The 15,414-nt window shown below is 40.9% G+C and overlaps 1 protein-coding gene across 1 annotated transcript in view; it reads right to left on the bottom strand.

The window, feature by feature from the left end:
* Positions 1-40: 40 nt before the first annotated feature.
* Positions 41-15,414, bottom strand: part of LOC122945455 (vitellogenin) — a 178,468-nt gene continuing 163,094 nt past the window's right edge. The window contains exons 24-27 of the mRNA XM_044304523.1: positions 11,670-11,825; positions 2,440-2,573; positions 222-380; positions 41-76 (exon numbers count right to left, since the gene is read on the bottom strand). Of these exons, the coding sequence (XP_044160458.1) occupies positions 41-76; positions 222-380; positions 2,440-2,573; positions 11,670-11,825 (485 nt within the window). The remainder of the gene's footprint in view (positions 77-221; positions 381-2,439; positions 2,574-11,669; positions 11,826-15,414) is intronic.

Raw genomic sequence — 15,414 nt, 5'->3', positions numbered from 1 at the left:
AATAAAAACACAAAACATATGCAAAAAATCCAATCAGATGTCAATTCTGTCCCTTCTTTACTAATTTATACAGTATCTATATTTCAAGTAATTGTCTTAAGATTTTAAAATATTTTTGTATCGTATATAAAATAGATATTATAATATAAATAAATCCAGATCATTTTGTGCTGTACGTCTATCAACCAAAGATAAAAGTCAGTTGCAGGAATGTCCCTTACCTCCATGAAGTAGCTGGATGATGAAGGATTTGAGTTGTTCTTGAACGTCTGACTGATGAACAGTTTCTTTTTGTTGTTCATTTCATCCCAGTGTTTCCCATAGCTCACCTCCAGGTATGAATGTATGTGAGGTGCAAACTCTTCATGATGTAAGTGCACCTATAACAACATTTATCACATGGTCAAGTATAAAAAATGACCTGCAGTCTTATGAAGACTTAACACAGCATGTATTATGATGTGCAATGACAAATGACGCCCTGTTGGTTTGACAAAATCAGCTATACAACATTAAAAAGATTAGCAAGCAATTTCATACATCAGATTTAAACCTACGTTACTCTTAGGCCGCATCCGCATCTGGTTTGTGGTCTGGGATGTGGTCAATGTGCCGTCCGCATATTTTTTTTTTATTCAGTGGGTCCATGACCCGCATTTTGCCATATATTCAGAATGGACATACGGATGCGGAAGGTAAGGAAGGACACATCACACACGTTTCGTTTAGGTGCATCGGAGTAAGGTGGAGTTCCCTGGTAAGCAATATGACATCTACCGGTAACATGGGTCTGTATCATGGAGTACAGTATAATGGATGGTGTGTGAATGCACATAGCAATCACATTATTGAGGTGCTTTAAACATTTACATTTGAGAAGAAAATGCAATTTTGCCATAATTTTATAGGTTTTGTTTTTACAGCATTTCCTATGCAATAGAATGCACAGTTCAATTTATGGAGCTGTGTGAGGTCTTATCTTGTACAGGGCTATCTGTAGTTTTTATTGATACCATGTTGGAGTGCGTATTACTTTTTGATCACTTTTTATTCAATTTCTTGGGAGATCATCTTAGCAAAACATTCTTAGCAAATAGTCCATTTAGATTTTTCTTTCCACTAAGGTATAATTTTTGTGAAGCAGCGATGGGAAATTCAGTATATTCCAATGCAGCACTGCCACCTGCAGGCCTACATTGGAATATACCTGTGATAGCAGAGTGCCCCTGGGGAAAGCCACCTTAGATGCTGGGGGCACAAGTGACCATGGCATTTGAGGAGTTAAATGTCTGCGATCAGCATTACGGCAGATATTAGCTCCAGGGTTCTGCTGTGTGAAACAGTAGGCACCTGGTGGCTGTGGCGTCCTCTCTGAAGTGGGCAACATCTTTAAAGAGATGAAATCCACCGTACATGTGTTTTCAATGGGCTAAAGGGAACCGGTCATGTTGAACATGGTGTCTGTGCTGAGAGCAGCATGGTATAGAGCAGGAGAAGCTAAGCAGACGGAGGTGGTGCTCTCAGTGATTGACAGGTACCTCTGTATACACAGCCATAAAGGGAAGGCTGTCAATCACTGATAGGACCGCCTCCTGGACTTCAAAGGCCAGAAAGAGCAGGAATCTAAATGTTTAAAATACTAGCTATACTGAATGCTTTCCTATTATACTATATATTAATCTGCTCAGCTACCTCTGCTCTATAACATGTTGCCAGTGGCTGACATTGCATTTTCATGGTGACAGGTTCCCTTTCTGAGTTTTTATTGGTTAAGACGTAACCAATAACCATGTAATGTTTTACAATTACCATCAGATTCAATTTAAAGGGTTTCTGTCAGCAGGAAACTGGTTATTAACCTGTCTGACATTAGTGATGTACTGATGTCAGCTGAACATAACTATATTAGTGCCATCTCACTGCGTGCCGCCGTTATTGAGAAAAAATAACTTGTATAATATGCAAATGAGCCTCTAGGTGCGGGGGGGGGGGGGGGGGGCGTTGCTCCTGCTCCTAGAGGCTCCGTTCTCCCACCTCTGGCCACGCCCTGCTACACTTGATTGACAGGGCCAGGCAGCCGCTGGTCTCAATAACGGCGGCACGCAGTGAGATGGCACTAATATAGTTATGTTCAGCTGACATCAGTACAACACTAATGTCAGACAGGTTAATAACCATTTTCCTGCTGACAGAAACCCTTTAGGACCCCTTTATGTAGAGATGGAAGTGATGGAGATGAGGAAGTTCATTCCTGATCTCTGGCCGCTCATTTGTACATGTAAATGCAGAAATCATCACTAGTGTGTGGGGCTGAACATCATTACTACAATCGCTCATCTCCATACAGTTCCAATGTTTTTGGCATAGTCCTGTGAGTAGGAAATTGTGAAGAAATATAGTACAGTAAAATAAATAGAACAATACATTTCAGTTTGGTACCTTGTGGTTTAAAGTTTGAATTTGTGTACAATGAAATTCATGCTCAAAGTCAGCAGTGTACTGTTCTTCAGAATCTGTGTCGATTTTTATTTTTTGGCCTGTGTCACATTCATGGCGGAGAAATTTTGCATCACCTGCAACAAAGAATAGATAACTTCAGTTACACTTTGACATAAAGAATGTGGATGGAAGAAATTGCATAGCTTTTCAATTCACAGCTCTTCAAAAGCTGAAATCCTTAAATTCATCAAAATGATAGCAGAATAGTTAACAGTAAATGTCTATTGGCGTTTCAAAATCAATGTCATAGCATGAACTTTCAGAAACACGTCAGCACGCTAAAACTAATCTATGGTTTACACAGATAGGTGCAACTTATTACAGTGATCCTTCAAGACACAATGGCCTCAGGATACAATATTTTTAACTTAAAATAGACTTTCCTGGGCCATTGAATGTTAAAACCAGACTCAACATACAATGTTTAGACCAGATCCAACCAATCAGAATGGCCATTTCTCTGTTAAAACACCTGTACTGGTTATATAGTAGCACCTCTGTACAGTACAGTGCGGTACTACATCTCCTGTACTGCCCTCTATCTGTATGAGGATGAGCTGCTCTTTTTGGACACCAGGTGAGGGTGGCTCCACTGTCGCAAACTTACCTGTCCAGGGTCCAGCACTGCGGTCTCTGGCTTCGGCATGGCCGCGACAGGTGACATGCTGCTGGGCCCTGCCCCCCCCCCCCCCCATGACGCGCTGCATGGCCAAGCCCCACGGTGACACAACAGCATCCTTAGCAGCAGGATGCTCCCCATAGCAGGCGTGTGCTGGAGGAGACTAGCAGTGGGATAATTGCTCAGCTGATCTATTCCTAGTGTTCTGGCTAATGTAGTGCCAAGTCATTATCTGTCAGGTTATGATCCTGGGACTCGTGCTCTATTTAAACCCCTTCCTGGCGTTATACCAGTGCCAGTAATAGTCTGTGACTGCCTAGCTGTGCTCCTGGGTCCAGTTATGTCTGTGCGTTTGAATTACTCATATTATTGACCTCAGCTCTGCCTCGTGTTTTTGGTACTGTGTCTCCTGTCTGGTTCTGATCTTGGCTTGGCTATTTGACTACTCTCTGTCTCTCAATTTGGTACTGTAACGTCCTCCTGGTTCTGACCCCTTCCTGTATGTCTCACGCTTCGGTGTGGGAGGGAAACATCACACCGAGCATAGGAGGGAAGGGGGTGAAAAGGAAACAGGCCTGAGAACTAGGGAAGGAAGATGGAGACCTCCTAGTGAAAACCCTAACCAAAATCGTGACTGACTACTAGTATGAACAGACCCCAAAGGTAGGTGAGTTCATATGCAGTCCTATTTAGCCCTATAGAACCCTCGTACTAATGCCAGGGACGAGACTACCTGTTCCTCCAAAAGGAAGGACAAACAGGAGTCTCCCTCAGGCCTAATTCAAACAATAGGGAAATGTAACACACAGATAACCAAAACAAAATACAAAAGGGAAAGGAAAGACTTAACTTCAAAGGGGCTATGGAAGCACCAGGAACTCAGCCGAGATCCAACCGCCAACTATCCAAAGGTCCAACAGAAGCTATAAACCGCACAGCATTGTGGGAGAAGCAACAATAAATAAAGAAGGTAAAATGACCACAATAGCAACACCTGGAGGCAAGAGGTGTGACCATTTCCAGAAACAACATAGACGCTTATTGATCTTCAAGGAAACCTGTCAGATCAAACCACGTGTTGCCCGTCTCACAGATCTCACTGTCACCGGGACGTCCGTGACAGTATGACTCTGCTTTTGTGTGGTTTTGCCTCTGTGTTTCGTCTGTTTTGCACTTTAGTAGGATAGGGAACGTCAACCAGTTGCGGACTTGCCACCTAGGGCTTTTACTGCAGGTAGGCAGGGAAAGCGGGCAGGGTTCCAGTTATGTCTTTCTTACCTACTGCCATAACATCCACTTTATTTTTCTGGTACACTGTGTGCTATACATTCTGTTCTCATCATGAAAAGAGATTTACAGCTTCTAGTATCTATCCCTGACTTTTATATGTAAAGACTTGCTTTATCTGGATTAATTATCTGCTTATTTCCCTTAAATCTTAATTTTCTCTTATTTTGGGATGATATTTTGTGGCTTTGGAACCAATTATTATTTTTCCATAAAGATATAGACTCCAGTTACAATGGTTGCAATATACAATGGTCGTGCCGGAAGCAAATAATATTGTAACTTGAGGAACCACTGAACAATGCAGATTTTCAGTCTAAATTACATTAATTTTAATTAAAATTAAAAGTAGCATCTAAGTAAGAGAAGGGTGATGTTCCAACATCATTGTGTTAAAAATGGAAGCAAACCATTCATCCATTCACCTTCCAAAAATCACATAGTTAAAGGAGTTGTCTGGGATCATAATATTGATGGCCAACCAATATCAAATCAGTAGGGGTTAGATTCCCACCCCTGATAATCAGCTGTTTGAAGGAGCTGTGGCACTCATGAGAGCACTGAGACATCTTTATTGCTTGCATGTACCTGTCTACCTACATGTAATTTACTTAGTAAAGGGCTAGAGGGTATTAGAGTTTTAACTGAGACCACCTTGGCACGGGTAGGTGGGCACAGATGTGTTTTGATCAAAATATCAATAATTTATCATGCTAAAGTGAGGGTTTAGTCAATATATAATGTTTGCATCTATTGTGTTCTTGAAGGAGTGGCAACTTCAAGTGTGAATGCACTCCTATTATCTGGGGAGTAGCATTTTTTGTCCACTTTTGTCCCGCATATCCCACAGGCAACCTTAATTATGTGGTAGATATAGCTGTGCAAGCGCCTCCTCTCATCGGTTGCTGTATGCACATAGAGGTGACTAGGAGCAGCACACTATATGTGTAGAGTCTGTTCTTCTGAACATAGATGCCCAACAGCATAGGTAGATTTAGAGTAGGACCTGCATGACTGAGACGCAGGTAGGCGGCACAGATGTGTTTTGATCAAAATATATTGGCTGAGTCTCCGATTTTATCATATCAGAGTGAGGGCTTCGTCCATATATAATGCATCTATTGTGTTAGTGCATTATTTTTTGTGATTTTTAGCTTCAACTCTTCACTTGAATGGGACAAAGCTACAATATTCACTAAGTAGATGGTGTGAAAGTAGACCGAATGAGGTCACAGCACTCATATAACTCAGCACGCATATAATGAGCTGATTGTGGGGGTTCCAAGTCAGACCCCCAATGATTTGATATTGATGGCCTATCCTATAGACCAGGGATCAGCAACCTTCGGCACTCCAGCTGTTGTGAAACTACAGCTCCATTCAATCCTTTGGGAGTTCTGAGTACAGCCAAGGAGGTGTGCATGCTGGGAGTCGTAGTTTCACCACAGCTGGAGTGCCGAAGGTTGCTGATCCCTGCTATAGACCATCAATATTCTGAACCTGGAAAACTCCTTTAACAATGCAAAAAGATAAAAATACAGCACTTCAGCTGAAAGAAGTGACACATTTAGATCCCTAGCAGCATGTGGAGATCAGTATGTGTCACCCACTGACTTTACACCTGCATTGCTATGAAATTTTCAGCCAGCTGCTTAGCAAGAAGCAAGGCCACATTTTTCTAAGGGCTCAGGCACACAACCGCAAATTGCGGATCCGCAAAAAATGGATGCCGCCCGTGTGCCTTCCGCAATTTGCGGAACGGGACAGGAGGCCCATTATAGAAATGCCCATTCTTGTCTGCAAAACGGACAAGAATAGGACATGCCTCATAATTTTTGCGGGGCCACAGAACGCACCAACGGATGCGGACAGCACACAGAGTGCTGTCCGGATCTTTTGCGGACCCATTGAAATGAATGGTTCCGTATACGGACCGTATAAACGCAAAAAATGTTTGTGTGCATGAGCCCTAATGAAACTGTTTAAAGAACTAATGAACACTTCTAGCAAGAAACTCTGGTTTCAGAAAAAAATGTGCATTTACTACAAAAAAGGGAAAAGAAGGTCCTAAAAATTTTTATAGTAAGATATTAAAGGAGCTGGAAATTAGATTGATTTACCACTTACGCACATAAATTGAAAATATGGAAAAGAGGGGAGGTCACCTTAACAGTTTTATCGCACAACAGTCACGTAATTTTAGCAAACTCTTAGGCAAATGTAAATGAATGAGATCTGCATTCAATTGTATCTTAATTCTGAGGAAAGTGCCCTCTGGAACGTTGTCCAGGGTTATGAACTAGAAACGAAAATTAATCAAAATTGTGTTACAAGAGCTGATTTGACAGCACTGATCCCACTGAACCACAGCTGAATCTGGCTGGAGACCGAGGTTATAAAATACAGCTAATGATTCCACAGAACAAGCCAAGCACAAGATCAACGATAAATGAACGCTATAAAGCTGCGCTTGTGCCAAGGACCACGAACTATGTGGTGAATATATGAGCCTGAAGTAATGTAATCTATGAAAAATTCAATTTAAAGCAGCCATTTGTGGAATGAAAAATTAGCTCCAACTACAGAAGGCCTGACGCAAGCACCTAAAATTACCACATGTTTCCTTATAGATTTTTTTCCTCCCTTAAAGGGGTTGGCCCATCAGGTCAACTCCGGTCCATATGCTCTAATAGGCTAAGGCCACACGGTAATTCGATGCGCTGCTACGTTGCAATTAATAATAGTGACTGTAAACATGTTGTGACCTGCAAGTTCTGTGACCACGACATTGACAGTCGGATGAAATCCAAACCGGCTGTATTTCAGCATGGCTACATCTACTATCCAGAGTTGCGATTTTAGCAGAACAACAATTTTGGTGCTTTTCTATTTTTTTTTCCCACACTGTTCACTATACAAGTTATGGTTAAAAAAAAACATTCTGAAGTCATATGTGCCCCAAAATGACACAAGTAAGGCTGCGTTCACATCTTGTTTTGGTCTCATACGTATACATTAAACAGATGCCTCACCCTAGTTTTCCTAGTTTAAAAAGGCATTCGGTTACAAATACGTTTTTATTTTATTTTTTGCTGGAGTCAGCAGGATTTAAAAGTGTAGTATGCAATGCTTTTGCATCCTTTTTTCCCAGCATATAAGTTACAGTCCCTATAAAAATACAACTTGTCCTGCAAAAACAAGCCCTCATACAGATATGTCCAGTAAAATTAAAATATTCTGGGTCTCTGAATGCAGCGACAAAAAATAAATTCAAGAAAAAGGGTTTTTATTGTGCAAAAATAGAAAAACATAAAAAATATAAATATATATAAATGTGCTATTGGTGTAACCACAATGACCAGCCAAAAAAAGTAATGTCACTTGTACTGCACAGTGAAAGCGTTCTGAACTGGTTGGAAAAGAAAAGGCAAGAGAATGCCTACAATCACAGCTTAGGGTGGGTTCGCATTAGCGTTATGTATTCTGTTATAACATGGTTATAACGGAATCCATAAGATGGAAGTCAAAACGGAAGCCTTTAAGAGGCATTCCATTTTGAGCCTGGTTCCCATTATGCAAGACGGAAAACAAAGTCCTGTCGACAGGACTTTTTTGTCCGTTCTGCATAACGGGAACCAGACGGATCCGTTATGATTTCCATAGACTTCTATTAGGACAGATCAAAACGGAATGCCTTTTAAAGGCTTCCATTTTGCATTCCGTCATAAGACAAGTCTATGGGCAGCATAACGGATCCGTCCTGGTTTCCGTTATGCAGGACTGGACTCCTGCATAATGGATCCGTTATCCTGCCCATAGACTTGTATTATGAAGGATCAAAACAGATTGCCTCTTAAAGGCTTTTGGATTCCGTTATTTTCCGTTATAACCATGTTATAACGGAAAGCCATAACGGAATACATAACGCTTATGTGAACCCACCCTTACATCAGTTGTCAGTGACTGGATTTATCACCTTAGTGCCCATCCTGCAATTTTTTCACATCACTGTATTCCAACAGTCAAAACCCAAAATGTTCCCGTCAGCGTAGCTGTTAACTTACTATTTGCGGATGAGATGTATTTTTTAATAGTGCCATTGTGTAACATTTATAAAAAATAAACTTTTGCGGGGAAAAATAACAGCAAATCCATCATTGTATTTATTTATTTTTTATGATGTTCACTGTGCAGTATAAATAATATTATACTTTTATTCTCTAGCTTTACATCTTACTAATTATGCACAAAAATACTTTAAAAAATGTGCTTTCCTGTCGCCATATACCAAGAGCCATGACTTTTTTCATTTTACAATTGACAGAGATGTTCAAAGGCTTATTTTTTACAGGACAAGTTACAGTTTTTATTGATACTATTGCAGGATACTTTTGTTTTTAAGTGACTTTTCCATGTTTTGAGAGGTGAAAACAAGACAAAAGCCAGTAATTTCAGCATTATTTTGTAGTTGTTTTATGCCCCTTATTCACTGTGTGCAATAAATAATGTAATTACCAATTATGTGTGTTTTATTATAATTTTTTCCTTTCAAAATCCTATATAGTTTATAGTATATGTAAAGGCCCCATACAAATTAGTGTATTTTTGGCTGAACCCACCAACAATATATATTTGGTATTGTCGCGTCCTTAATAGCCTGCTCTAAAAATACCACATGATCTAACCTGTCAGATAAACATTGTAAATAGCAAAAAATAAAAACTGTGCCAAAACAGCTATTGTTTGTTACCTTGCCTCAAATAAAGTGTAATATAGAGCAACCAAAAATCATATGTACCCTAAAATAGTACCAACTAAACTGCCACCTTATCCCATAGTTTCCAAAATGGGGTCATTTTTTTGGAGTTTCTACTCTAGGGGTGCATCAGGGGGTCTTCAAATGTAACATGGCAGCTTAAAATTATTCCAGTGAACTCTGCCTTCCAAAAACCATATGGCATTCCTTTCCTTCTGCGCCCTGCCGTGTGCCCGTACAGCAGTTTACGACCACATATGGAGTGTTTCTGTAAACTACAGAATCAGGGTAATAAATATTGAGTTTTGTTTGGCTGTTAAACCTTGCTTTGCTAGCAGAAAAAAAATGGATTAAAATGGAAAATCTGCCAAAAAGTGAAATTCTGAAATTTCATCTCCATTTTCCATTAATCCTTGTGGAACACCTAAAGGGTTAACAAAGTTTGTAAAATCTGTTTTGAATACCTTGAGGGGTGTCGTTTCTAAAATGGAGCCATTTATGGGTGGTTTCTATTATGTAAGCCCCACAAAGTGACTTCAGACCTGAACTGGTCCTGAAAAATTGGGTTTTGGAAATTTTCTTAGAAATTTTAAGATTTGCTTCTAAACTTCTAAGCCTTCTAACGTTCCAAAAAAAAAAAAGAAAATGTAATTTACAAAATGATTCAAACATGAAGTAGATATATGGGAAATGTAAAGTAATAACTATTTTAGGAGGTATCACTATCTGTTTTAAAAGCAGAGAAATGGAAATTTTGAAAATTGCTAATTTTTCCAAATTTTTTGTAAATCTTTTTTTTTTTATAAATAAAAATGAAATATTTTGGCTCATATTTACCACGGTCATGAAGTACAATCTGTGACGAGAAAACAATCTCAGAATGGCTTGGATAAGTAAAGGTGTTTTAAAGTTATCCCCACATAAAGTGACATGTCAGATTTTCAAAAAATGGCCTGGGCAGGAAGGTGAAAATTGGCAGGATCCTGAAGGGGTTAAAGAGGACCTGTCACCAGTCTTGACATGTATTTAATTACCCCTGAAATAGCAATCCCAGAGCGTCTTCACTTACTACTCTGTGTTGTGATGTTCCCCTGTTACCAGTAAAGGCCCCATACATATTAGTATATTATTGGCTGAACCCAGCAATAGTGGCTTCGGCCAACCATCTAACGTATTCCATAATAGTTATTTCATGGGAAACTCGAGTGTTTAATAAAATAGACATGTGAGGGGAGCTGGCACCTCCTCTGAGTGTTCTGTATTCTTCCTGTCACTGTGTCTGATCAGTAAGGTATTCTCTTGCATCATCTGCAGCATGGTAATGGACAGCGTTGTCAATGCATGGCGGTATTATTGGCTATACTGATTCTTGCATGGTGGTAGCATGCACTTGTCCATGTAGATAGTGTGGTTTATATAGTCAAGGGAGTGGTCAGTGATGTGAGCAAATAAAGTAAAATTGTACTATTCTTCCCCCCTTTACCCCTCCCCCCCTTTCAGGTTTTAATACTGATCTGCCCCCTGCCTGCTGATGGAGGAAAGCTACTGAAAACCGTGGCTCTATTAAGGGTCCATTCACACGTCAGTATTTTTACCTTTCCAGATAAACATTCCTGTTTTTTGCGTATCCGAAAATCTGGATGACATGAGGATGCTTTTAGCATGTCTTCCGCATTTTTTACGGATCCATTGACTAGAATGGCATGACGGAACGCAAAATCGGACAAATAGTAGAACAGGGTATATTTTTTTCCTGGATCCGAATAAACGGAACCCACGGAACAGAACGGAATCACGGAATCGGAGAGCACCATGAGTGCTGTCCGATTATTTGCGGATTCCATTGTAAATAAACGGATCCGCATAACGTTCCGTTTTTAATCTAAACGGATGCGGAACACCAAAACGGACGTGTGAATGGACCCTAATGCTGCTCAGGTCCACTTATTTTCAATTTAGCTGAATGGAGAAACCAGCGCAGTACCCCAGTATAGGGTACTTGCAAACTGTTCTCGTTATGTAATGTTATTTAATGTGTAAATGCCATGTGATGTCCCAACATTTCTCTGTATGGATCATTCAGGGTTAACAATCCTGACTCAGCCTCTGCAGAAAGTTAGAAGAGGGTGCTATCTGACATTGATGCCATGTCCTAGTGCAATGCAATCAAGGTATTTACCTATACCCCTTTAAGGCTGTCGGCATTTGGCTTTACAATGCAAACGTTGGTGTCTATTTCATCTACTCTGCTTCCTATGGCCCACTACAGCCATTTGGAGAATGCTACTATCTTATGTCTTCATTTTCCCACTACACTGCTTTCATGATTCGCATGAAAGTGGGAGACTTGTAGAACCACTGGACTATTACTGAAGGACAGCAGCCACCATCTTTGCCTTCTTTTCCTCATTCTCTGCCCCTCTGAATGTTCAGGAACGATTGTTCATCAAAGTCTGACAACCTGCTAAACAAGAATACACCAGTCTGGCCTATTTTTCGGCATGTTACCTAAAAGTCCGTACTTGACCCTCATGGCAGTTGACCATACACTCCCTCGTTTTTGCAGAAGTCCAATCCCATGTGACCCAAATACTCCGGGAACATAGGCCTCGCTCTCAAGTGAGTACTGCTTCATTTTATCGTCAGCCTTCTTGTCAATTAAAACTGTAAAAATAAAGAAATAAAAATTACTTTTGTAACAATGGATAGTGTAAATTACAATACAAATTACCGCATTACAGTACAAATATGCCAGTGAGCAAATTCAAAGTCTTGTTAGTTTTGCCAGTGAATAATTTTGTCAAATTGTATTTAACCACTTAAAGGGCATCTGTCAGCAGATTTGTACCTGTGTAACTGTCTGACCTGTTACATGTGCACTTGGCAGCTGAAGGCACCTGTGTACGTCCCATGTTCACATGTGCCCGCATTACTGAGAAAACTGATGTTTTAATATATGCAAATGAGCCTCTAGGAGCAATGGGGGCGTTGCCCATACAAAGAGAGCTGAGCCCGTTGCTCCTAGAGACTCATTTGCATATATTAAAACTTCATGTTTCGGTGTGGTTGGCTGTGGGCCCCTAATGCTCTCAGTCAGTACAAGGTTGCCCAGTCAGTGTGCAAAGAGTGCACCCTAAAAGGACCACAGTCTTTCAGGTTAAACTGTAGATGTCAGGTAATGTCACTTTTAATTAGTATAAAAAGGAGTTTCTTCAAGGGGATGTCCCATCTAGGCATATCTACAGGATAGGTCACAAATGTCTGATAGTTGGGGTCCCACCTTTGGGTCCGGCTCCTATCTAGACAACAAGGCCCTGTCTTGCGGCCACTGTGTATGGAGAGGAGGCTGCACATGGGCGGCTCTCACCATTCACTTCTATGGGAGCCCCAAAATTAGCCAGGGACACTTTCTGAACTCTCATAGAAGTGAATAGACAAAGCCACAAATGTGCGGCCTCCTCTACATTCATGGTGGTATCTTTGGGAGTCCAGGCACTGAGACGTCCACCTATCCCTGAAACAAAGGAGCAGAAGTGCTGCTGTCAGTAAAATGTCCAAGTGCTATAAAGATATATTAAGAAATCAATCAGCACATGAAAGACTGTCTGGAAACAGACAAAATATAGTAGGATATACATTGTTGGTGTACTGGTAGATTACCATGTATACTAGATTATATGTTCCTTATCTGTCTGGTTGCCATGGTAACCTACTGTAAGCCATTACTATATTCATGCTGAGATATACTATTGGATACATTCAAGTGACTACATATACCAGGTTACAGCCTCTTTCTCGATTTGGTTGCCCGCGTAACCAACTGTAAAGTGTTGTGATGTCACCGCTGTGAGCTCACTAGGTTCTCCGTCACTGAGGATCTTCAGTCATTTCTGCTCAGCAGGTGATTTTGTTGCTTTGATCTCAAAAGTGACTGCTTTACTTCAAGCGAAGAAAATGTTCTGGCTGGAAAGGTACGTCCTGAAGACAGTCAGTGATATTTCAGCAGAGTACATTCTCATGAAGCTGAATGGACTCATCAATAACCAGGAATACAGGGAGAAAGTGAAGAGGCGCCAAGAAAAGTATCAGAAGAAGAAGAGTGAACTTATGGAAGTTCTCATGGATGTGGCCAGCATGGACAGGAGGGTGCAAGCTATTCTTGAAAGGCTCTTTGGATCAAGACAAAATCCTCGTCATCATTCTTGCCCACCAGTCTAAAAACAATGTCACCTTCATTTGTCAGCAAACAACATTCCATACACAAGGCTGAACCAAGTACTACCTTCAAGGAGGAGAACAATGTCAGGTACTCATGAGCAATCAAGAATATAGAGTTCCTGTCCGGGAGGAAGAGTCTGGTCATGTCTGACAACTAAGTGGCTCTTTACCATGCAAAGTGATAGAGAACCTTTATCTTAAGGTGGCTGCCACGTTGGTGTCTATAGAAAGAGAAAGTGTCCTGAAGAAAGGATGACCGTCATGGTGATGAAGTGGTGGATATGGGACAAGATAAAATGACAGCTACTTTAGATAGTAGCTGTGCTACAAGATTACAGCAGATGAAGGGATAACAGCAATTGTGTTTGAGTAAGAAGAGTGCAAGACCCTTCAAGTCTTACTGAAGAAGAAAGAGTTCCTTCTGAGCTTCCTACACTGAGCACTGCTCTGGATCCAGACCTTAGAAAGAACTGCAACCTGGGTATATGGAACTGCTGAGAGCAAATAGAAGTAGTGCTCTAATACATACATCATACACGAGATGTTACCAGGAGCAATAAGAATTCAGGAAGTGAATGTAGTGCTGAATGTCTTCTGGATAAGAAGATAAGGAGAAGATAAGAAAGGATAATTAGAAAACTGTGCTATAATATAACTGCCTATGAAAAACAACATACCGGTAGTAGTGCATTACAGCACAATATTTACTGATGTCAATAAAAAAAAAATCTGATTTAGCTTAATACTGTGTCAATCAATTTTTTTTATAATGGTTTCACTTGTTAGCATTCTGAAATTAATGAGAACATTTGTGTTATAAAAAGCCAAAAAAAGAAAAATAACGCTTTACCACCAGGTTCACACAGTGCAGTTCTTCCCTTGTTTTTCAGCTCAAATGAGGAGCAGATACAAAAAATAAAATAAAAATAGTAAACGAGTGTCTTGCAGTTATTATTAGGACTCATGTCTGCCCGTTCCCGTGGTACGGCGGCCCCCTGTTTTTTTTTGTAGCCCTTTATGTAAATAGGGCTGTGGTTGTCCTCAGGAGAAGTCTGGTTCATTGTTTTGATGCTATCCAATAAGTGAGGCAGTGTCGCAGCAGCATCTTTCCAGAAAACAGAGATGCTGGTGCAGTACCCCAGGCCTGGGGGCTTGTTACATTATGTATGGTAATATAATGTTTTATGTTCTGCCGATGTGGTATGGTTGGCAATGGTTTGCAGGAACAGGGATAATCACCCTGTTCCTCCCCTCTTGGGAGGAGAGAGCTGTTCCTACATCCTGTCAGGAGGGGGAGTTTAAATCCAGACAGAGAGGAGAAAGGAAGCACATACCAGAGCTGCTACTCTAAGTGAATGTAACCAATTCTCCTGTGGGACCTTCACTCCAGGAAGAGTATCAGAATCTAGAAAACTGCTTCCAAAAAAGCTTCAGTGTGCCTAGACAACAGAGTGATCAGCAAAACCACAGCTTTACAAACCCTTCTGCAGGTGAGGGACTATGGCTCAGACACCCATCCCCTAAACCTCTTCTAGGCCAGTAAAACACCAAGCCTATATGACATTGTGATATTAATTGCCACCTAACCAGCCACCATATTTCATCACTTGGTGAGCGAACCTGAACTTTGCACTTACTGTTGCTGAATGCCCCACAAGTTTTATTTTTTTGCACTAAGTAAAGAGAGACTGTTACACTTAAACTTCTGGCCTGATTCTTCAAACTACCTGTCCACTGTACATATCCCCAGGGAGCGACAGCCTGAGGTAGTACACCCTGAATCAACACCTCATGAGGGCCAATACCACTCCCTTTCTCTGCACCAGCGACTCGCTGTACTCTTTGCTATCAAGATTTAGAACACTTACTTTGCTGTCTATGTCGGTGCCAGATCCTCTTCTGGTGTATCTCACCGGCCCACACTCTCTGGTTATTCCAGCCAGGCTTTACTGCACTTGAGTTGTAGCACTCAGCAGCATGGAGGAAAAGCAAGCATGTAGGCAGCATCGAAACCTGTGGATTGGCTATGTTGCCA

This window comes from Bufo gargarizans, chromosome 8 (assembly GCF_014858855.1).
Source record: "Bufo gargarizans isolate SCDJY-AF-19 chromosome 8, ASM1485885v1, whole genome shotgun sequence".
Taxonomy (NCBI): domain Eukaryota; kingdom Metazoa; phylum Chordata; class Amphibia; order Anura; family Bufonidae; genus Bufo; species Bufo gargarizans.
The sequence above is the reverse complement of the archived record's forward strand: the minus strand, read 5'-3'. Positions and strand labels throughout refer to the sequence as shown.